Source organism: Chiloscyllium punctatum, chromosome 7 (assembly GCF_047496795.1).
Source record: "Chiloscyllium punctatum isolate Juve2018m chromosome 7, sChiPun1.3, whole genome shotgun sequence".
Classification (NCBI taxonomy): Eukaryota; Metazoa; Chordata; class Chondrichthyes; order Orectolobiformes; family Hemiscylliidae; genus Chiloscyllium; species Chiloscyllium punctatum.
In genome coordinates this window covers 123,421,829-123,446,883 of record NC_092745.1, presented here as the reverse complement: position 1 = coordinate 123,446,883, position 25,055 = coordinate 123,421,829, and the positions used below count along the sequence as shown (strand labels likewise).

The following is a 25,055-nucleotide window of genomic DNA, read 5'->3' as shown; positions in this document are numbered from 1 at the left end:
GTTTAATCACCTATATCTTGTTTTCTATAAATATATGAATCCCCAGAGTTAGTAAGGAATAATTGTTTCCATTTCTAGCGAGCCTTTTGTAATCTTGTATCTGTGCGTACGTGAGAGTCAGACTTCTAAAATTCCAGGATGTGCTTCCCTAAAATAATCGCGGATGCATTTATTTTGCTTGCTTTTTAAAATGCTGAGAAGCTTTTGATTCAGAAAAATCTGCAGAAGCGAATGTTTAAAAGCCAACTGTACTGAAATTATATAGTTAGATTCTGCAGGGAGCAGTTAAAACAATGTAGAATGCTAAAACAGACAATCTGTGCTGCAGTTAGAGGAAAGTGCATATCAGGATTTGACTGCAAGTTTTTGCTGTTGTCCCTGTTCAGTTTTTTAATATTGGCACTGCTAGATAGGTTTCCTGCATGTTTCTTTTGCATGTTTCTTTTACACGTGGCTTTTGAGATGGATTAGCTATTATCTCGAAGAAAAAAATTCTTCAGAAAATGTGCATTGCTGGAGAAGACTACTGAGCAGATTATGGGCTTGCAGTGATTGGAGAAAGGGATATCATACAGATTTGGAGCTGAAGTATAAGGTAACCTCACTGACGGGAAAAAATTATGCTGCTTAAGAATGATCCGGATGTGTTGGCACTCGTTTTTTTGTTTTTCTGATAATGTAATATGATATTAGTGTGAATTAAAATGTAAAGATTTTGAAATTATGAATAAAGTTTGAGATGCACAAATTGTTTTTTGATTACTGTGTCCATCATATACGAGTGTGGCAAAATTGGGTTTCAGGCATATACATAGAACATTACAGCGCAGTACAGGCCCTTCGGCCCTCGATGTTGCGCCACCCTGTTATACTAATCTGAAGCCCATCCCACCTACACTATTCCATGTATGTCCATATATGTTTTGTTGGTTATGAGAAGGAGTCAGTTCCATGTTACTTTTCACCCTATTGCAAATGATTGCAAACCAAAATACGCTTTTATTTTCCACTCCCTCCCAAAGGCAATTTTACTAATGTGTATGACCCTCTGGTATCTGGCCGTTTTCGCCAGTTCAGTTTGGAAGTACCACAATATTAACTTGGTGTCAAGGGATCTGAGTGGAAAATCTAATTACACTTTTTCCCACCTTAGTTCAGGACTGCAGAGGCTATTTTGCCACCTACCTGCTATGAAATGAGCTAACTAGTTGCACAACGCAAGCACATTCAGTCACCCAGCCTAAAGCTTGTGGTTCCTGGGACCTCCTCGAGATCTGATAGATCTGATCTATGTATATGATCTTAGCGGACACTAATTTCTCTGACCTTTTAGTTCAGTGTTAGAGTGAAGGCAAAGGATTCATTTTATTCTGGCCAAAATCTATCATCAACCTTGTCAGAAAAGATCTGGTTGCATCTATAAAATAAATATTTGAATATAGATAAAAGCTGAGTTCACTGTGGTGCTCAGGGAGTGTTGTCTTTCAGATGTCATCTTTCACAAGATGTTAAAACTGGCCTTGTCCCCTCCTTCAGATAGATGCGGAAGAGCCCAAATGATGAAAGGAGTGGGTACGACCATGACATTTATAGCCAGCATATCTGTTTAACCTTAAAGGTGCTGGTGAGTCACCACCTCAAAATTATGCAGTACGTTTGAAGGTGTACCTAGAGTGACATTGCTCAGAGTTCCAGTTTAACGCAATGATGAAGGATGTTGATATAACAGTCAGAAGGGGATGATGTGGTGTCATACTTGAATGTGATATTATTACCATGCTCTTTATCCCCTTTTCTGCTAAAAGATACAGCTTGTGGATTTTGATGCTACCATCTAAGAGAGTGCAATTATTAAGAAAGCAGAAGTAAGACACTGAGTAGGGATTTCTGTGTTATCCATAGGCTTCACTTGGAGAACCAAGTTTACTGTGGTCATGAATACAAGATGAAATTAGCCCCTTTATTACAGTGTTGGGGGAGGATGAATGACCTCAATATTAATTTTCAAAGAACTTGTTTTGCAACTTTTTATTAAACTGTAGCTGTTACAGCAAGAATCAAAAGATCACCCTTTTTGTTGTTGTCTGCCTTTCCCTTCCATGTGTGTGCGGTGGTCACTACTTTGGCTGTGTCAGTGAGTTGCACTGATCAAAGCAGATTGTGAAAGCTCTTGGGTTAGTGCTGATCCTGTAGGTGCTGCTGGAATATATCAATGCCACCAAAGGTGCAAGTCAACTGTTTTGCAAGCACTAATTTATGTCATTGAAACACAGTAAGAATAAGAGGCATATTATTTTGTTTCAAAGTCAATTTTAAATGTATCGGAAAATACAGTAGCGCAGGAGTTCAGCTTACAAAAAAGTACATTCGGCATGAAGAACATTTGAGGACCACAAATTGTCTTAACACGGGCCCTCCTGGGCCCATTGCCAAGTTGCGTGAAAGAGCATTTTTGTCCATAGTCCAATTTGTATGTAAGGCTTCATGGTAATCTATACAAGTGATTAAATAAGACACATTTTCTATATGCTGACAAACCCAAATTACTGATTTGAATTTAAACAACAAGTAGTTTTCATGTTACATTTAATTTTTTAATAAAAACCCTAAAAACTTCTATATGCCAAGTTTGAGTTTTCATGATGGAAAATTCTAACAATGATTTTAAAAGCAACATTTTGCTTGTGGTTGACCCAAGTAGTGATTGATAAATAGGTTAACCTTAGGTTAAAATTTTTGAAATTCATAGTTTCATAGACACAGGCTGATTTATAAGTGGGCTCTGCTATTAACAATAATGTGCAGATACAATAGCATCTGTTAAATAACATCACAAGATTATTTTAAAGGACTAAAACTGACCAAATAAAACCAGTATGTAAGCCTCATGCAGATTTCTAGGCTATGAAATAACCATGAGAGGAATGACGATCAACACTACAGCAAATTTTCCAAGGGTAGGAGCATTTTAAAATTTTTGGCCCCGTCATAGGGGAAAGATGGATGTAGTAAAGGTTGAAGACAGAAAAGGAAATTCCAGCAGATTTAGTAGTCATCAGCTAAAAGAAAAGAGAAAATTCAAGAAATTAGTTGCCATTGAAAAGAAGCTGAAAGTTTAAGTATTAGTTTTAACTTGGGGTGTGTGTGTAGATGAGTTCACAAATTTCTTGCCTTTAGAAAAAGTGTCTTTGTACAAAACTTAATTCTTACTTTCAATGGTGAGAATACAAGTGCTAGCAGCTGTTCCTTTGGTGTTGACAGCTTTGCACATGTATTCTCCTTCGTCTTCAGGGAAGGTTTCAGGGAGATAAAGGCAGTAAGTTTCTCCTCTTTCAATGTATTGATAGTCCTCGCAGTCTTGCAACATTTCACCCTCAAACCACCACGTGACCCCTGGTGAGGGTTCTCCCATGATTTTCACAGTGAACCTTACAGGCTCTCCATCCACAACGGATGTATTCTTAAGGGGTTTCTTGAACCATGGAGCGCCAGACCGAATGAGTTCATCATTGTCATCCTCACAGGCTGATCCATTAACGATGCTGCCTTCCTCCTCCTCCTCTTCATCCCCTTTCTGCAAGTTAGGAATTAGAAGGTTAAATGGTCCTTCTGTTAAAAGCATTTTTAATTTACAACACAAAGAGATCCTTTGGCCCATCCTGTCCACAAGTCATTAGTCATCCAGCTGTTAAAATCCCATTTTCAGCCCTTGGCCCATAACCTTGTATGCTGTGGTTTTTCAAGAAGTCTCCTGAAAAGTTGTTAAATGTCTTGAAGGTTCCCACTTTTTTTTTGGCTGAGTGTTTCTGGTACTCTGAAGGCCTTATCCTTACCTTAAAATGCTTCCCCCTGATTGTTGACCCCTGTACTGTGGGGAAAGGTTTTTTCCCTACTAAATTTGTGTACCTCAAATATTGTACAGTCAATCAGAACCCCTTGCAGCCTTCTCTGCTCTCAGCCCATCTAGTCTAGCTGAATCCCTCTCGCCCAGGCAAAATCTCTTCTACACTCTCTCTTGTGCATTCACAACCTTCCTTTTGTGTGGCAACCAGAACTGCACTCACTACTTTAGCTGTCGTCTAACTAATGTTATATACAGCTTCATAACCACCTTGCTCTTATATTCATTGCCTTGACTGATAAAGGTAAATATCCCATATGCCTTCTAACCACCACCACCTCTACCTGTAATGTTGCCTTCAAGGATCTGTGGACCTGCACACCAAGATGCTCAAGATCCCTTGATGCTCAGTATTTGCTCGATTGTTACTGTTCATTCATTGTATATTCTTCCCAAAAATACATCACTTCACATTTTTCAAGACTAACATTTTTCAGGACTAAGTTCTATTTACCACTATTCAGCCCATTAGCTTTCCTCACTATTTAGCGCACTACCCATTTTTGTCATCTGTAAACTTACAGGTCATACCTTCTATGTTTACATCTAGCTCATTAAAATACACAGTAACAAGCAAAGGACCCAGCAGCAAACTGAGTTATTGAATACAGGCATCCAGTCACCAAAAAAACCTTTCAACCATCCTTCTCGAATTATTGTTCTGCAATAGCTGTCCTGCTGTGGTCAGAGAGGATTTGAAAATTTATGTTCAAGGCCCTGGCAGCATTTATTCACTACTGCATCTAACACTAGCTATGTATCCTAGCTAGCTAGTATTAGATGCAGTAGTGAATAAATGCTGCCAGGACCTTGAACATAAATTTTCAAATCCTCTTTGACCACAGCAGGTCAGCTTTTAGCTTTTGTCCTTGTCTAGCTTCCCCTTTAATAAATATAGTTTCAATAATTCCATGTGGTAACCAGTTTCATATTTTGGATAAAGACATTAGAGTTTTCATTTAACTTTTTGTGACTCAACTGGTTCATAGTTTTGGTTATCAAAAATGGATAAAAATATTCTTTACCTACCCTATCAACCCACTTAACCATAAAAATCTTGCAACATTTAAGTTAGACAATTGTGTTCAGTCAGTAACAAGACAGCCAATGTTTCATGAGATTCCAACCTGTACATAACAAACCTTTTGCAGTGCTGCATCAATTTCTTTCTGTTCAAATTGCATCCTTTGAAGCTTTTGCTCTTCAATTCTTCTCCTTTCTTCATCTTCTCTTGCTTTAGCCATTTGCTCAAAGCGAGCTCGCATATCAACTTTGTGTGTAAATGGAGCATCATCTCTTTTGGGCTCCTTTGTGACCTCTTCTATTTCTTCCTGCAAGTATAAAACAATCGAATCTGTGACTGTTGATTTTAATTTATCATATTACAGGCTGAGCAAAACAATAGCCAAGAAGTGGTTGGGAGGAAGGAAATACTTTATGTATACTACTCCTTCCATGACCATGAACAAACAAATGTAGGAATTCAGAGCCGGAATAAGCTACTTATCCCCTCAAGCAGGCGCTCTCTTTTAATAGGATCACGGTTGACCTGATTACTCAGGTTTAAGGGAAGTAGACAGTAATACTTTCATCCCCCTGCTTACCACAAATCATTCTGCCTTGAAGACTCTTCAAAATGTAGCAAAATTATTTCTAAAGATGCTCAATCCTCAGAATTTCTCCTCATCTGTTTTAAATGGACAATCCCTTACTTTGGAACTTGTGATTCTTTGTTCTGGATTCTTGCACAGGTGGAAAATATCTTTTCTGCATGCACACTATCAGGAGCCATCAGGATATGTTGAAATCAAGTTGTCTTTTAGATTCCAACCTGTACAAATCTTGCATGTCCAACATTCCCTCAGCAAATCATCTGCCCATTCCAGCTGTTAAGTAGTGATTTTGAAATTAATTTTCCAACTGCAAATACAACAGCCAACCTTAGCACAAGATCATATATGGTTTATGGTTTAATGACGAGCAAATCTGAAGTTGAGGGAAATGCTCCTTTTAAAAATTAGGGTGGCGCTGGGGCATTTTGGGGCCTTGTTTAAAGACAATACTTCCAACAGTGGTTTCTTCCTTTCCACCTCATTAAGGGCCAATCAGATTGCTGTAGCCTGGAGTCACATGTTGCCCAGAAAATGGTAAGGACAGGAGATTTGCTTCCCTCAAGGACATTAGTCAACTAGATGGATATTTACCACAGTTGACAGTGGTTACATATTCAACCTTAGACAAGCTTTTCAATTCCAGATCTTTATTCAATTCAATATTACCGTGTCTTGATGGGATTTGAGTCCATGTCCTCAGAACAAAAGCCATTTGAAGCCTGGGCTAGTTAATTGACATTGACGCAATGTCACCGCCTCTCTCTCTCACTGATTGCAAGTTATGACTATCCTCACAGACTCAAGACATAGGCTGGTGAACGAGGCAGACACATCACAGATAAACTTTAATGCAGAGAATTGCAAAGTACATTTTAGTATGAATAAGAAACAAACATTCTAAACTGAAGATCAAAATTCTCAATGGGGTACACAAATGAAGAACAGGTGACATTTGTGCAGAAGACATTCAATGTGCCAGGCCTCATTTAGACAGTAGTTAAAATGCATGAGTTAGGTGTTAGGCTTAATAAAACCTAATTGATTTTTAGAAGACAGGTGACTTAGTCACTCACCACGTTATCTGCCTGGACCACAGAGCAGCATCATATCCTTTTCTCAACCAAAATGGCTGTGTTGCAGGATAAAGCTAAGTAATTACTCCATTCCATCAAAGCTATGCAGTAGTGCTGCATTCAGTTACAAATGGTGGGTGAACAAATAACTGACCAGAGGATTAGGTGCCACAATCAGCCCCACCCAGAATAATGGAGTCTAGCACAGTGCAAAACACAAGACTTAAATACTTGCAATGAACTTCAGACTTGTGCTTCAGATCTTAGTGAATTACAGTCCAATTGTTCCAATACATTTGCAACACTGGTATTTAGATGGCAATGTGGAAAGTTGACCAGCTGTTCTGTTCACAAAAAGAACCAAGGTCCATTTCATTGTTGTTCCATGCTGTTCAATTGCAATTTTCATTAGTGTCACAGCCACAGACCAGCCATCATCAGTAGCAGCTATTCCAATTCATTAAATGGTTGTTTTCAAGAACACCATAATGGAATATGTATGACCTTCACATTCTCCAACAGAATTGAGAATGCTGTTAGAAATTACAGTCTCAAGTCAAAGGGAGAGAGGGTGGGGCTGGTAGTTGGCTGGCAGAGTGAAGAGTTAAACATTCTTGATTAAAATGGATGCTGTAAAAAGAATTTGAGGGGAAATTAGTATCAAGGGAATTGTAACTTTTAAGGCAGCCACTGAGCATAAGTACAGGAGTCGTGTCAGATTACATCAAACTGGAGCCTGGGCTAAGTAGATTCCAGGGGCCCAGAAGTCACAGTAATCTGATTCTTGTCCTTTGTATTAATGTAGCGAGCCACTCAGTTTAAAGGCAGTTTGAGATTGGCAACAAATAGTGATATTGCCAGTGTTTCCCAAGAAGATAACTCTTTTTAAAAATCAAGCCTTTGACACAACTGCATTCAGGAAGTACCTGGATGAATACATGAATAGGAAAGAGGGATACAGAACTTTTAAGTGAAGGTAGTTGTAGTATGGAAGGGCAAAATGTTTCTCACAGGTTTGGATGGTCAGAGGCCTGCTCCTGTGCTGTATTGTTCTTGGGCACAGTTAACCATTCTCTTACACCAGTAGCTTGGCCTCATTCTGAACTGTTCACTTATTTCCAGAGCCCAATCGCAATGGGTTGTCGTAAGTCACCTGCACTGTTACCTCTGCTGTCTCCCAAGGAATCTATGTTTGGGTATTAGCTATTTCCCAACTATCTGCTACCTCTTGGGGACATCATCATGAAAAAGGGTAGGATACCCAGCTGTATAATCACCATGACCCTGCAACCCCACTCCTGATTTATCATGCCATCTGTCCTACATTCAGTCAAGAATGAGCAGAAATTTCCCAGAATATTAGAATTGTCAAAGTCTTAAAATCTCATGACAAACCTTTGTTTGTTTTGGAACCACTACATTATATGATCAGTGTCTGAGATGTGGACTGTCTGGTTTACCCACAGTGTTTAAAACACTTGTCTAACTCTCTCCTTCAGTTCACTTAAACCAGTGAAGTTTATAGGCTGGTTGTCTTTTTAGCTAAATTAGCTTCATTGTCATGTACTCGCATGAGTACAGTGAAAAGTTTACAAGTTGCCACATAGTAAGATTCTTAAATACTAATTCTTTGGGGTTTAAAAAAAATAAAAGCAACTCTCCATCAGATTTTGTATTTGTATTCCACATATTAAGTTGAGTTCAGCTCCTCAACTTGAAATGATAAGATTTTGACTTGCATACTAAAGTTTATGAATCGAGGCACTGCAACTATTAACAAACTCCAAACTTGAGTATAAAATCATTGCTCAGTAATTCACCTTCTCCTACGGCATTGACACTTAGGACTGAACCTTTCCCTGAAATATCCAGTGTGAGCAAATGTAACTCATAACAATATATGGAAAGCCATCACTAGAAAATGTTAGAGGAGCGATTTGGCTGCACTCTGCTCGTTAATTAGAGTCATAAAGGCGTACAGCATGGAAATGGACCCTTTGGTCCAACCTGTCCATGTCGACCAGATATCCCAACCCAAACTAGTCAAACCTGCCAGCACCCAGCCCATATCCGTCCAAACCCTTCCTATTCATATACCCATCCAAATGTCTCTTAAATGTTGCAATTGCACCAGCCTCCACCACATCCTCTGGCAGCTCATTCCATACATGTACCACCCTCTGCGTGAAAAAGTTGTCTCTTAGGTCTCTTTTGTATCTTTCCCCTCTCACCCTAAACCTATGCCTTCTAGTTCTGGACTCCCTGACCCCAGGGAAAATACTTTGTCTATTTATCCTATCCATGCCCCTCATAATTTTGTAAACCTCTATAAGGTCACCCCTCAGCCTCCGACGCTCCAGGGAAAACAACCCCAGCCTGTTCAGCCTCTCCCTGTAGCTCAGATCCTCCAACCTTGGCAACATTCTTGTAAATCTTTTCTGAACCCTTTCAAGTTTCCCGACATCTTTCTGATAGGAAGGAGACCAGAATTGCACGCAATATTCCAACAGTGGCCTAACCAATGTCCTGTACAGCTGCAACATGACCTCCCAACTCCTGTACTCAGTACTCTGACCAATAAAGGAAAGCATACCAAACACCACCTTCACTATCCTATCTACCTGTGACTCCACTTTCAAGGAGATATGAACCTGCACTACAAGGTCTCTTTGTTCAGCAACACTCCCTAGGACCTTACCATTAAATGTATAAATCCTGCTAAGATTTGCTTTCCCAAAATGCAGCACCTCGCATTTATCTGAATTAAACTCCATCTGCCACTTCTCAGCCCATTGGCCCATCTGGTCCAGATCCTGTTTTAATCTGTGGTAACCCTCTTCGATGTCCACTACACCTCCAATTCTGGTCTCATCTGCAAACTTAACTAACTGTACCTCTTCTGCTCACATCCAAATCATTTATGTAAATGACAAAAAGTAGAGGGCCCAGCACCGATCCTTGTGGCACTCCACTGGTCACAGGCCTCCGGTCTGAAAAACAACCCTCCACCACCACCCTCTGTCTTCTACCTTTGAGACATTTCTGTATCCAAATGGCTAGTTCTCCCTGTATTCCGTGAGATCTAACTTTGTTAATCAGTCTCCCATGGGTAACCTTCGAACACCTTACTGAAGTCTATATAGATCACATCTAGTGCTTTGCCCTCATCAATCATCTTTGTTACTTCTTCAAAAACACTCAATCAAGTTTGTGAGACATGATTTTCCACGCACAAAGCCATGTTGACTATCCCGAATCAGTCCTTGCCTTTCCAAATAAATGTGCATCCTGTCCCAGGATTTCCTCCAACAACTTGCCCACTGCTGAGGTCAGGCTCACTGGTCTATAGTTCCCTGGCTTGTCTTTACCACCCTTCTTAAACAGTGGCACCACGTTTGCCAACCTCCAGTCTTCCGGCACCTCACCTGTGACTATCGATGATGCAAGTATCTCAGCAAGAGGCCCAGCAATCACTTCTCTAGCTTCCCACAGAGTTGTCGGGTACACCTGATCAGGTCCTGGGGGTTTATCCACCTTTTACCCTTTCAAGACATCTTCAAGTTTTTAATGCTGTAGGCATCTTGAATGTGGCATTAGAATTCCTGCTTGAATTTCAAGGCCAGTATTCCACTTCCCTCAAGCAACAACACAAGGGGGAAGCAAACAATTCTTCTGATCAGAACATATTACATAATTGAAAACCCATTCCTACAATTTTGTTGATAATGCAGATAATGTTTCCCTACATTCAATGGTTTTGGCACTGAACAAAGCAATCCAGATATTTAAAGCACTGAAGTTTCCATATTCTATTCCTCCTCAATGAGATTACAAAATTAAACAAGGGGAAAGGATTACCAATAGCAGTGGGAATTTCTGCAGCATTGTATAACACTATTGATGGATGTTTTAAATCTTAGAAACCAGAGTGATTTTGGATTCGCAAAGTCATGTCCAAAGATAGCGAGTGTGTGAAAAATTTCCAAACATTTTCAGTTTCTCACAAGCCACACATCATCCTGATTGGAACTACAATGTCATTCCTTCCATTGTCACTAGTGCAAAATCCTGGAACTCTCTAACAGCACTGTCCAGTAAGACAGCTCTCCACTACCGCCTTCTACAAAGTCATTAGGAATGGACAATAAACATTGAATAGTCACATTCCACGAATGAACTAATTTAAAAAAATCCTTGTTAAAAATAGCTTCAAAGTAGTAACTAAAGCTGATACATGAATATGAGCGGGTCCTCTGTCCCCCGTCAGTTCCAACCTACGGTTATGATTTGGAGGTGCTGGTGTTGGACTGGGGTGGACAAAGTCAGAAGTCACACAAGACCAGGTTATAGTCCATTAGGTTTATTTTAAATCACAAGCTTTCAGAGCACAACCCCTTCATCAGGTGCAGTGAGAGAAAAGAGCACACAGACTTTATAGGCTGAGAGATCAAGATCATACAATTAGTGAGAGTAGAATGTCAGATAATGAGTCTCTGCAGAGTAACTGTCTTGATCACCCACAGAGACTTATTTGACACTCCACTTACACCAGTTGTATGATCTTTTGATCTCTGCCTTTAAACTCGTTTGCTGTTCCCTTTTGCTGCACCTGACAAAGGAGCAATGCCCTGAAAACTTACGATTTCAAATAAACCTGTTGGATCAAACCTTGGTGTCATGTGACTTTTGACCTCTCGGTTAGATTGCGTGTTAACTCTATTTATCTGCCTTTAATCTATATGCTTTCATAACTAGCCTAATAAAATCACATTGGTGAAAGTTTCAGTATTTAGAGAGTATTGGATTTTTAAAATTCACATTTCCATCACACCGTGTGATGCACTATGGTCTGATTAGTTTTAAAATAGTCAATTCCTTTTCCTGAGATTCCACCACAAGACTGACTTATCATTACAAGTGCACAGTTGTGGCACAAAGCAGATGGTGTATCATAGTTAAATCTGACCGTGTCTGTCAATCATTTTTGAAAACTCAGACTCATTATAGCACAGAAGAAGGCTATTCAACTAACAGTCCATGCTGACTCTCTGTAGAGTAATCCAGCCAGTCCCATTTCCCCTGTTCTGTCCCTTTACTCATGGAAGTTTGTATCCCTCTAATCTCCATTCAATTTTCTATTGAAATTATTGATGTCCCTGCCTCCACCATCCTCAGCAAGGATTATCAATAATGTAAAGAGACATGGGACAGTGTAGTGAATGTACATTGATGTGGAAAATTGCATTGTGTAGCACAGTGGCCTTGAGAGACTGAACAGCTTACTCCTATTCCAGTGTTCCTCACTGCAGCTTTTCCAACATAACCATATTGCTGTAATCCCTCCTGGAATCATTCTGGTAAATCTCCTCTGCTTCCTCCTGGGGATCCTGCCAACTTCACTGAAGTGTGGTGACCTGAACTGGATGTTATCCTGCATTGGTCTCTGTTAGTATCAACTGAATGTCCTACATAAACGGAAGTGGGTGTATGTCCAGTTAAATTGAGTCTGCATCTCAACCTGGAGAAGGTTTGCTGTTACCATCTTCTAAGTGTAGGGATCTACAAGGCCTGCTTAGTTTAATGTGGTAGTGGAGAAAACCATGTGCGGAGGTAATAGCCAAATGATATTGTTCAGGATCATGTGTAGGGTGGTGTCCCTACCTCCTCAACAAAGAGGCATGGGTTCAAGTCCCACCTGCTTCCAGAGGTGTGTATAACATCGCTCAGCAGATTGAAGTGAAAATATTTTATGGTTAGCACTGCTGCTTCACAGTGCCAGGGATCCAGGTTTGATTCCAGTCTTGGGTGAGAGCTGTGTGTAGTCTGTACATTCTCCCCATGTCTGTGTGGGTTTCCTCAAAAGACACTATGTGCAGGTTAGGTTGATTAGCCATGCTAAATTCCCCTGTAAAGTCCAGGGAAGGGCAGGTTCAAGGATTAGCCATGCTAATCATGGGCGGCACAGTGGTTAGCACTGCTGCCTCACAGCGCCTGAGACCCGGGTTCAATTCCCGCCTCAGGCGACTGACTGTGTGGAATTTGCACGTTCTCCCCGTGTCTGCGTGGGTTTCCTCCGGGTGCTCCGGTTTCCTCCCACAGTCCAAAGATATGCAGGTCAGGTGAATTGGCCATCATAAGTTGCCCGTAGTGTTAGCTAATGGGTAAATGTAGGGGTATGGGTGGGTTGCGCTTCGGCGGGTTGGTGTGGACTTGTTGGGCCGAAGGGCCTGTTTCTACACTGTAATGTAATGTAATCTAATCTAATCTAAATTCCCCTCTAACGTCCAGGGAAGGGCAGGTTAGGTGGATTAGCTATGCTACATTCCCCTGTAACGCCCAGAGAAGGGCAGGTTCGAGGATTAGCCATGATAAATGTGGGGATACATGGATAGCAGTGGATCTGGATGGGATGCTATTCAGAGGTTTGGTGCAAATTCGATAGGTGGAAAGGCCTCTTTCTGCACGATGGGGATTCCAAGAACCACGTACTGGTCTAACCAGAAGAGGCACTTGTGTAGAGCAAAAAGTTGATTTTTTTTATTCACAGATGGGATGTGTATGTCACTGACGAGGCCAACATTTACTTCCCATCCCTAACTGGCCAGATGGCAGTTCAGAGTTAATCACATTGCTGTGAGTCACTCATAGGCCACACCAGGTAAGTAAGGCCATTAGTGAACCAGATAGATTTTTCCCTGACAACTGGCAACACTCCCATGGTCATTAAATCCTTAATTCCAGATTAAAATTGAATTTAAATTCAACCATCTGCCTTGGTGAGATTCAAATATGGGTCCCCAGAACATTATCTGGGGTTTCTAGATTAACAGTCTAGCAATAATACCACTAGGCCATTATCTCTTGTATGTATTGTTACATTTTATGAATGATTTACAGATAAATTGTTCCTGTGCTTTTGAGGAAGACCAGATATTCAGTATCACTCCTTCAGGATTGGAAGATATTCTGCCCACAGGCCCATGTGACATCAGTGTTGGTGTTATTTCTGGCACGCCTCAGTATTAACCCTTTCAGATCCATGTACAAGAAGTGTTAGTTACACCAACTTGTTCTGTGTTTTCCTTTTGTCAAAAGCTTTTCGTATTTCTATTCCTGAGAAATTGTGTCGCTCAGAGGCAGAGAACAGAGCCTGCTGTCCATCCCACATCAGGCAGAATACACAGAAATAGACCGTCAGAGTTGACTTGACCATCTGTAATCCTCTTTTTAAATGGCACACTTACCTGTTGGCAATTTCTGCAGCCGAAATTCCGAGTCTGCCCTGTTCTGAATTGGAGGAAACCAGGGGAACATGAATTCTCTGATGGGGCCTTGTTACAGTACTTTACACTAAATTTCAGGATTAAATTCACTGAAGGTTCCCAAAGACACTCTGGCAACAACTGAGAAAAAGTAAATGTGTTATGTAAGGAGGGCAGAATGCCAGGTTGATAAGGGAAGGGGTGGGTGGATAGAGATACCAAGTAAATGAATGAGTGCTCAGGGCAGTGGTCATTATGGTGGGGGCAGATTAGAAGCTTGCTATGGTAGGAGGGGAGGTTGGAGTGGGGGGTATTTGATGGGTTGGACTGTGGTTTGGGAGGTAGGAGTGGTAGAGTAGCAGGTGTAGGAGATCCACTCTGGAACGGGGATGGAGAGCGAGTCAGGGAGTCAGCCCCCATGAGTCACTGTAGGTTTTAAATTCTCTAATCTTCCCTGGGTAGCTATTGAGTGGAATGCAGTTGGAACCCTCCAATGTCTTGGAGAGTTCACAATGCTGGGGATTGGCCAGTCAGAAAATTCAATTTCTTGAGCAATTCGCTTGGAATGAGCTGCAGGAGTGGGGGGATTCTGCACAGTCCTCATGCGCAAGTCCAGCCAACACCAGAATACATGGAAAATTGTATTCAGTCATTTACTTATCATCTTCACTGTTATAGGGTCATAGAGTTACAGAGTCATACAGCATGGAAGCAGACCCTTCAGCCCAACCCATCCATGCTGACCAGGTTTCCTAAACTGAACTAATCCCATTTGCTGCTAAACCTTTCCTATTCATGTACCTGTCCAAATTTCTTTAAAATGCTGTAATTGTGCCAACTGCCACCACTTCGTCTGGCATCTTGTTCTACACACGCATGACCCTTTGTGTGAAAAATAGCACCTTACGTCCCTTTAAATCTTTCCCTCTCACCTTAAACCTATGCCATCGAGTTTTGGATTCCCAGACAGTGGAGAAAAGACCTTTGCTATTTACCTTCTATATGCCCCTAATGATTTTATAAACCTCTATACATCACCCTTCAACCACCTTCGTTCCAGGGAAAGAAGTCCCAGCAGCTCTAGCCTCTCCTTTTAACTCACGCCCTCTCGTCTCAGTTACGTACTTGTAAATCTTAGTCTCACCCTTTCTGGGCTTAACAACATCCTTTCTGTGGCAGGGTGACTAGAATTTTATGTAGTACTCCAAACGTGGCCTTCCCAATGTCTTAGATAGCCATAACATGATGTCCCAAGTCCTGGACTCAATGCTCCAGTCAAGCATGCCAAACATTCTTTGATATGTGAATAATTCAACGATTAGCTGAACCATCCAACCCATCTCAACCATTAGTACAATGATTGAGTTTGGATTGAAACCAAGTGCTGGAAAATGACACTAGAATAATTAGGTTGTTTTTGATCGACATGATCACGATTGATGGAAGGACTATCTTCTGTGCTATAGGTTCTTCAATGACCTGAGCCAAATAGCCAATCTGCTCCAAAATTGACTAAGGCCCCAATAAGTTCTTTTCAAACTCAACGTGGATTTGATTATATGATTTAACTCTCCCTTCTGTACTGCTGAACAATGCAATGGGCATGCATTGAAGACTTTCATTTTTGTTGCATCTCTGTCAACTTCACGATGTCCTCCAAACAAGTTAACAATCAAGTGAAATATTTTCCAAATGGAAGCAGTGTTGTCATGCCCAAGGAAATAGAGGTAGGCCATTCAGCCCATTGCGCCTGCTCTGCCATTCGATATGATCAAGCACTTCAACCACCTGACCCATGTACACCACTGATGATGAGAAATCTTAAACATACTTAAAGACAGAGCACTCACTCTGTGTTAGAAAAATCAAAGTTTACATCCAGCAAGTTCCCATAAACAGCCATGAGAAAACAATCTGTGAAACATTGGCCAAGAGAAAAATATTGGCCAGGTCATGGGGTTCAACTAACCTCTTCAAAACAGCTTTGTAAGATCTTTTTCACGCACCTGAACACTTCATATGTACTACAGACAGTGCAGCATTCCCTCGGTTCTGTGTGGAGTGCTATAAAAGGCTATCTGTTCAATTGTCTGTGGAGGAATTTCAATCTACAACCTTCTGACCCAGAAGCAGATTGTGACCCACTGAGTCCCAGACATCAGAGGCAGTTTAAAAATGATAGAATACATCACCAACAATTTTGAGAAAGACGTGCATTTCAACAGCTGCTTATCCTAGGTTAATTTGTTTAAAGAAATACAATGGCTTATTTTGTTGGCAAATGGTGTGAAGGAAGAGGTAATGGCGTAGTGGTAATGCCACTGGACCAGGGGCACAGGCACCATAGTGACTGGTGGGATATAAACTCAATCAATAAATTTGGAATATAAAGCTAGTCTCCATGATGGTGACTGAGACAATTGTTGTAGAAACTGATCTGGTTCATGAATATCCTTTATAAAAGGAAATCTTCCATTCTTACGTGGTCTACGTATGACACCTGACCCACAGCAATGTTGAAATAATTGCACAAAAGCCAGTATCCTGTCGCCAAGTCACCCTTTATTTACGTGTGCGGTGTACATGGGCTATGACCAGCTAGCTCATAGCCAGTCCTTAGATTGAAGAATCTCTGAATCTCCTTTTTTTTTCCCCTGTCAGCCAGAGCTCCCTGATTGGCCCAGGTTAACATCCCCAATTGAGGATCTCATAATCAATGAGACCCACCTGGCCATGGTTCCAATCACTACAAATGTGTTTGGCTCTTAATTGCCCTCTGAGATGATTGAGAGATTCACTGAGTTCAAGAGCCAATGAGGAATGAACAACAAATGCTGGCCAGTGATGGCTGCATCTAATGAAAAGAATAAAGACAAAATGAGAGTGGTTGTGGCCAGTTGGTGTAATTTTGGTGATATTAGCTGAGAAAGGGATGTTGCCCGGGATCCTTAAAAGACTCTGATCCTCATATACTGCCCTGGTATTCTTTCATGGGAATGGAAAGATTAAACCTCACTTTCTTGACATCCTATTTTAGAATCAAACCACTCCCTGGGATGCAACACTGCTTCTGACACAATTGTATTCCAACTCAAATTGGGGATTTAGTTCCTGGAGTCAGACTTGGGCCTACAGTTTCTTGATCCAGATGCAGGAAAGTTGCCCCTTGCGCATTGTGCAGAATAGAATTATCCCTCAAATCTACCACTCAAGCTTCTTCCAATCAAGTGTGAAGTGATTCATTTTGGAAGGTGGAATTTGTGTGCAGAATACAGGGTTAATGGCAGGATTCTTGGCAGTATGGAGGATCAGAGGGATCATGAAGTCCACATCCATAGATTCCTCAAAGTTGTCACACAAGTTGATCGGGTTGTTAAGAAGGTGTATGGTGTGTTGGCTTTCATTAGCAGAGGGATTGAATTTAAGAGCCGTGGGGTTATGCTGTAGCTCTGTACAGCCCTGGTTAGACCACACTTGGAATATTGTGTCCATTTCTGGTTGCCTCATTATTGGAAGGATGTGGAAGCTTTAGAGCTTTGGAGATTTGCCAGGATGCTGCGTGGACTGGAGGGCATGTCTTATGAAGAAAGATTGAGGGAGGTAGGGCTTTTCTCATTGGAGCGAAGAAGGACAAGAAGTGACTTGACAGAGGTGTACAAGATGATGACAGGCATATATAGAGTGGATAGTCAGAGACTTTTTCCCAGGGTAGGAATGGCTATCACAAGGGGACATAATTTTAAGGTGATTGGAGGTAGGTTCTTTACACAGAGAGTGATGGGTGTGTGGAATGCACTGACAGCAGTGGTGGTAGAGTCAGATACATTCGGGACATTTAAGTGACACTTGGATAGGCATATGGATGATAGAAAAATGTAGGTTAGTCTGATCTTAGAGTAGGATAAAAGATCGGCACAACATCGAGGGCTGATAGGCCTGTACTGTGCTGTAATGTTCTATGTTCAACTAGTTTTCTACGAAAAGAAAAGTTACCTCTTTGAATCGTTCAGACTCTCTTTCCTTTATCTCTAGGTCCTCCGCTCTCCTCTTGGCCCTTTCATCTTCGATCTTCTTCTGTATTTCCTCCTCGGAAAGCTTGCCAATCTTTTCAAACTTTGACTTTAAGTTTTTGGCTTGAATGGAACCTGTTCTTTTTAGCCTCATCAGCTCTTCATACTCTGTACTCACAACTTCAGTGCTCTCATTGATTTCATCCTGAGAGGAGTCAAGAGCAGAGAATTGGAGTTTGGGAGGAGGGGGGGTGCATATACACAACAAGAAGCTTCAATTCCCTCCCCCCCCTCTCCCCCACCCTCTTGCAATGTGGGTACCTCTGTTTTAACCAATTGTTTTTCTCTGCATGTGGAGATTATTGAAAGGTTGGAAATTATTGCTCATCTTCAGCTGTATGCAACCGAGTGGCTTGAGAGTTTAAGAATTAACTATGTTATTTGGAATATTTAGCCAGACGCAAGGAATCTTCCCTTTCAGGATGCTAATAATCAGGAGGTCCCTTATTTATGAATGTTTGGCTTACAAATGGGGTATGGTTTTATACAGGGATATGATTTTAAAGATCTGACATACAAACATCTCCTGTACATATGAATGATTATTTTATATTGATCTGCATTGTATTCTGTCTTTTGTACAAACCAATGGGTTTCCTTCGGGTGCTCCAGTTTCCTCCCACAATCCAAAGATGTGCAGGTTAGGTGAATTGGTCATGCAAAATTGCCCATAGCAATAGGTGAAGGGGTAAATGTCGGGGAATGGGTCTGGGTGGGTTGCGCTTCAGCGGGTCGATGTGGACTTACTGGGCCGAAGGGCCTGTTTCCACACTGTAAGTAATCAAATCTAATCTAATCAAATCAATGTGAAGAACAGAACCCATTTACTACCCAGGGACTGTCTATATAATCTGATACCAGCTTTTATGCCCAGGTTTCAAGAAAGAAAAACTGAATTCAAATTCTCGAACTTCCATGGTGGATTTAAACTCGCGTTCTCTGGGAGATCTATGCAGCACTCTGCATTACTGGAGCAGTAAGAGTACCATGCTCTCAGTTGAGGGCACAATATTGATCAGGTCCACAAGTAGGCAGACAACAACCTTGGTTTAACTTCAAAAAGTGGCACATCCAACACTGCAGCACCCCCTCAGCACAAGATTTTGTGCTCAGGTTTATGGTTTGGGACTTGGATACACAACTTCAGAAGTGGGAGTATTGACCAATGAGCTAATAACAGAAGCTAGATGTGCTCCAACCTTCATGGAAAATAATCTGGCTGTAAGGGATGCCTCACCTACCTCTCCCATTTCTTGTCGTTGTTGTTCAAATTCCTGTTTCTCCTGTTCCAGTTTCTGCCTTCGCTCCTCTTCCGTCCGCCTTTTCTCATCCTCCATCTTTTGTTTCAAAAGCTCTTCGAAATTGATTTCCAATTTGCCTGGACAGAGCACATCATTGACATCCAAAGATGTTCTCTTGGCATCAGTTGGTTCTTCATCAGACACCTGTTTTGGGGGGAAGGTGGGGGTGCAGGGGTGGACAAGACAAGCTTCATCCAAAATCTCTCTCAGAAATTGTAATATTCATTCATCAGAACAGAAAACTCTTCCCTGTTCACCCAAAGGCAACCTCTTGTTTGGCATCTTGTGAGCATAGGTGGCCAATCAATGGAATAGAGTCAATACAGCAGGGAAACAACTCATCTGTACCGACCAGATATCCCAATCTGACCTAGTCCCGTTTGCCAGCATTTGGCCCATATCCCACTTAAACCCTTCCTATTCATATACCCATCCAGATGCCTTTTAAATGCTGTAATTGCACCAGCCTCCACCATTTTCCAGCAGCTCATTCCATACACACACCACCCTCTTCATGAAAATGTTACCCCTCAAGTCCTTTTTAAATCTTTCCCTTCTCACCTTAAATATATGCCCTCTAGTTTTGGATTCCCCCACCGTGATGAAAAGACTTTCGCTATTTGCTCCATCCATGCCCCTTTCCTGATTTCACAAACTACTATAAAGTCTCCCTCAGCCTCTGACACTCCAGAGGAAAAAAAGGCACAGGATATTCAGTCTCTCCCTTTCATTCAAACATTCCAGTTCCGGCAACATCATTGGAAACCTTTTCTTCGCCCTCTCAAGTTTCATCTTTCTGATAGAAGACTGATTAGAATTAAATGAGTATTCTGTAAGTGGCCTCACCAAGGTCCTGTACAGTTGCAACATGACCTCTCAATTCTTCATCCTGTCTACCTGCGACTCCACTGTCAAGAATCTGTGCACCTGCACCACTAAGTCTCTTTGTTCATCAGTACTTCACAAGACCCTACCATTAACTGTATAAATCCTTCCCTGATTTGCCTTACGAAAATGTAACAGCTCACATTAAACTTTACATCAAGTCAAATTTTATTAAGGGTTGACCGTACAATTTTGAAGGTCTACTTTTGCTGAGAAATACTACTCTTCACTCATGGATAGAGTCACTCTCATTGATATGTGGTCCCACAGCCGTGAGGACAATATGCAGGCATTTACTGTTTGTGCCTGTATACTTCTCAATTGTACTAGCAGCATTGTAACTCAGTTCTATCTTGTTTGTGTCCACCTTACACCACTCTTCTATAACTGTACAACTGCAAAATTCCTTTTTTCCTAAAAAAGAATAGAAATTTGAAGTGTGTTGATGAGGAATTTCTCAATATATTTTACTGGCCGGAGTTTTAGCTTTTTTTAAATCTTTTCCCCAGTGATTAGATGGTGGGAGGTGTTTGAGGTTGGATGTATCTGGTCACTGTACTCTAGGCATCGTGAATGTGGTGCAGGTTTGGTGGAGCAGTCATCTTTCCCAGGACATTGTTTCTATATGTTTTGTAAAGCCAGTGTTTGGCCACTTAATGCCTGCAACAGTTTGCCTTTGAGATCTTCTCTCTGGCTGTCATTGTGCCCAATTCATAACCAGCATACATACAGACTTAAAGCTCTGTGATATTTGAACCACACTGAAATAGCCTTAGGTGCAAGTGCGGTAAGCTAAGGTGAGGTGCTGGGTTGACATTAACATTCTTGTTTACACAGTATTTGTACTTTTTAATGAATTAAGCCTTACTTCATCAGGTCCATAATCCTCGTTGTGTGAACTTGCATATTCCTTCTGAATGCTATCCTGGTCAGGACTCTTAAAAAATAATTAGGAGATTGGATAACTTCAACAGCCAAAAATATCATTTTAATCAATGGAACCACTAATGTCAAAGGTGTTATATTGTGTGATAAGAAAAAATGATCAAATATTACAATGACTTCACAAATCATAAATGTGAATATACCTGAGTCACAACTTTACACAAGGTGACAGTTTGATTAAGAATGTTACCTCTTCATTTTATCCCCCCAATGTTTTGACTTAACCTCTCCAGCCTGTTCCACTGTTCATTTAGTTTATGACTGACCTGTATCTTAACTTGGTTCAACTCCCATCCTGCCCTGCCTAACCTTCAATATCATTGCCAGCTATCTTGATTGTGAAATAGTCAATTGGTCCCAGCCTCAATAGCTTTCGGTAGAGAGTTTCGCATTTCTCTTATGCTTCGTATGATAGTGTTGGACGAGGGTGGGCAAGGTCAAAAGTCACATGACTCCAGGTTATAGTCCAACAGGATTATTTGAAATTATAAACTTTTGGAGTACTGCCCTTTCAGGTGAAGTGATGAAGGAACAGCGCTCTGAAAACTTGTGATTTCAAATAAACCTGTTGGAATATAACCTGTGGCTTCTGACAAAAAAATGTGATCCAGCTCTTGTTTTTTTTAACAGCAAGAACTTAAATTCTAACTTAGCCCTCAACTTTAAAAATGGGATTATGTTGAATCAGCTGGTCATTATCTCAATGCTCTTTGAGGGAACCTGCTGCAAATATATTGGTTCTACTTTCCCTACTTTGCAACTTGGTCCTATAGTGCTTTGAGATGTCCTAAGATCATGAATGTCGCTATATAAATGAAAGTTCCTTTATGCTGTCAATGTGTTGACCAGCAGGAATGGAGACAATCGACCCTGATGCACTTTGTATGGTACGATCTGTCTGTGCAGCATGCAAAGCAACACTTCTCACTCTGCCTCGGTACATGTCACAACAATCAATCAATTAGGTAATTTCACACAGAGCAACTGCTGGGTTTTGCAACTGCGATTTCCTTCACTGATTTTGTGGATCTGCAAAACTCTGTGACAAGGAATTTCTTACTGTTTGTCTTACAATGCCTTAATCGTTTAAATACTGGATTAGTGGTGCTGGAAGAGCACAGCAGTTCAGGCAGCATCCAACGAGCAGCGAAATCGACGTTTCGGACAAAAGCCCTTCATCAGGAATAAAGGCAGTGAGCCTGAAGCGTGGAGAGATAAGCTAGAGGAGGGTGAGGGTGGGGAGAGAGTAGCATAGAGTACAATGGGTGAGTGGGGGAGGAGATGAAGGTGGTAGGTCAAGGAGGAGAGGGTGGAGTGGATAGGTGGAAAAGGAGATAGGCAGGTCGGACAAGTCCGGAGAAGTCAAGGAGACAGTGCTGAGCTGGAAGTTTGAAACAAGGATGAGGTGGGGGAAGGGGAAATGAGGAAGCTGTTGAAGTCCACATTGATGCCCTGGGGTTGAAGTGTTCTGAGGCGGAAGATGAGGCATTCTTCCTCCAGGCATCTGGTGGTGAGGGAGCGGTGGTGAAGGAGGCCCAGGACCTCCATGTCCTCGGCAGAGTGGGAGGGGGAGTTGAAATGTTGGGCCATGGGGCAGTTTGGTTGATTGGTGCGGGTGTCCCGTAGATGTTCCCTAAACTCTCTGCTAGGAGGCGCCCAGTCTCCCCAATGTAGAGGAGACCACATCGGGAGCAACGGATACAATAAATGATATTAGTGGATGTGCAGGTAAAACTTTGATGGATGTGGAAGGCTCCTTGCAGTTGTAGATTAATATAATCTGGTTTTATTTTACCCATGCTATTCACTATTTTAATTCACTCCGTAAAACTCATTAATTGCCTTTGTTTTAGACAAAAGTTCACGTGTGGCCCTTCCTACACATGAACAGAAGAAAATAAGCAGGAGTAGTGCCAGAGACCCGGGTTCAATTCCCGCTTCAGGCGACTGACTGTGTGGAGTTTGCACATTCTCCCCATGTCTGTGTGGGTTTCCTCCCACAGTCCAAAAATGTGCAGGTTAGTTGAATTGGCCATGTTAAATTGCCCGTAGTGTTAGGGGTAAATGCAGGGGAATGGGTCTGGGTGGGTTGCACTTCGGCGGGTCGGTGTGGACTTGTTGGGCCGAAGGGCCTGTTTCCACACTTTAAGTAATCTAATCTATTCCATTCAGACCTTTTGAGTTCTCCTCTGCATTCAATGAGATCAGGGCTGATTTTGTTTTATATTCACTTGCAGGATGAATGAGCTGCTGCTGGACCAGCATTTATTGCCCATCCCTGATTGCTCAGAGGGCAGTTCAAAGTCAACCACACTGCTGTGGGCCTAGAGTCACATGTAGGCCAGACCAGGTAAGGATGGCAGTCTCCTTCCCTAAAGAACATCAATGAACCAGCTGGGTTTTTCTGATAATCGACAATGGCTTCATTGTCATCATTGGATTCTTAATTCCAGATTCTTTATTGAATTGAAATTCCACCATTTGCCATTGGTGAGATTTGAACTCAGGTACCCAGAACATTATCTGGGTCTGTAGAATAATAGTTAAGCAATAATACCACTAGGCCACTGCCTGTCTGTAAGTTGTCATTGAGATGGTGGTGGTGCGATGCCATCTTGAACTGCTGCTGTCCAGCTGGTGTAGGTACACCCGCAGTACTGTTGGGGAGGGAGTTTCAGGATTTTGACCCACCAACAGTGAAGGAATGGGTATATACTTCTAAGTCAGGTTGGTGGGTGGTTTGGAGGGGAACTTGCAGGGTGTGGTGTTCCCATTCATGTGCTGTCCTTGTCCTTCCAGGTGGAAGATGTTGTGGGCTTGGAAAGTGCTACTGAAGGATCGTTTGCGAGTTGCTGCAGTGTGCCTTGTAGATGGTAACACTGCTGCCACTGTGTAACAGGGAGTGGATGTTGGGAGTGCTGGATGGTATTAAGCATGTTGGAGCTGCACTCCAGTGTGGAGAATATCCCAACACGCACCTGGCTTGTGTCGCATTGAATAGAGACAGATTTCCCTGTTTTGCTGCCAGAAGTATTGATCGTTTGGGCTCTGGGAAGAGAAGCAAGGCATAGATGGAATTTGCTTGGTAACCATCCAGTGACAGACACTACAGATTGGGGTTCATTACCAGGATGAGCAGGGGTTGTTTTCCCAAATCGGTTGGCCTAACTCTGTTCGAGCAAACTTCCAGAAATCTTTGCTGCCTTGGGGGGATAAGCCGCCATTGATGTTTTGGCGGGTGAAAGATTTTTTTTAAACCAACATCAGTGAGTACTTTTCTTGAGGAACTTACCATGTTTCTGCGAGCTTCAGCAAATTGTTTCCTCTCTTCCTCCAGGCGCTTGCGAGCATCTTCCTCAGCTCTGCGCTGTTCCTCCTCCTGCCGCTGCCTCTCCAGCTCTTCGAAGCTGAGCTTCAGTTTCCCAGGCCGTGCTGGGTCTTTCTGAGCCATGCTGAGACTGGGTAGATCTTCCTCATCTTCAGCTAAATACTGGGTTCAATGGAGCCAATAAATTACACCGTTAGAGAAAGCAAAGAACAGAAAACAAGTTGAGCCTTTCAGTTGTATGAAGGCCATTCTTGGAGCATCCAAATTACACCCCTGCCCCTATTTAGTATCCAGCTACATTTTGAATGCCCTTAGTTTCTTGCCTGACAGATTTTCAGTGTATCACTAAGTTCTTATTAGTAATTCACTTAATGTTTTGGAAGTTATAGGACAGGCAGATAAAGCTGTTAAATGAGGAATTATAGAATCCCTACAATGTAGGAGCAGGCCATTCAGCCCTTCAAATCCACATCAACCGTCTGAAGAGCATCCCACCCAGACCCACTGCTTGCTCTATCCCTGTAACCCTGCATTTCCCATGACTAACCCACCTAGCCTGCACATCGCTGAACACTATGGACAATTTTAGCATGGCCAATCCACCTAACCTGCACATCTTTGGACTGTGGGAGGAAAATGGAGCACCCATGCAATCTCAGGGAGGACGTGCAAACTCC

At 41.9% G+C, this 25,055-nt stretch overlaps 1 protein-coding gene across 6 annotated transcripts in view; it reads right to left on the bottom strand.

The window, feature by feature from the left end:
• Positions 1 to 2,073: 2,073 nt before the first annotated feature.
• nexn (nexilin (F actin binding protein)) overlaps positions 2,074 to 25,055 on the bottom strand; it is a 107,923-nt gene continuing 84,941 nt past the window's right edge. For 3 of the 6 annotated variants that reach the window (XM_072574774.1, XM_072574775.1, XM_072574778.1), the window contains 7 exons: positions 24,343 to 24,540; positions 20,974 to 21,042; positions 19,161 to 19,364; positions 17,843 to 18,064; positions 5,044 to 5,232; positions 3,211 to 3,574; positions 2,075 to 3,059 (listed from right to left, as the gene is read on the bottom strand). In XM_072574774.1, coding sequence (XP_072430875.1) covers positions 3,046 to 3,059; positions 3,211 to 3,574; positions 5,044 to 5,232; positions 17,843 to 18,064; positions 19,161 to 19,364; positions 20,974 to 21,042; positions 24,343 to 24,540 — 1,260 coding nt within the window. In that variant the 3' untranslated portion in view covers positions 2,075 to 3,045. The other 3 variants (XM_072574779.1, XM_072574776.1, XM_072574777.1) reach the window with 3 other exon arrangements.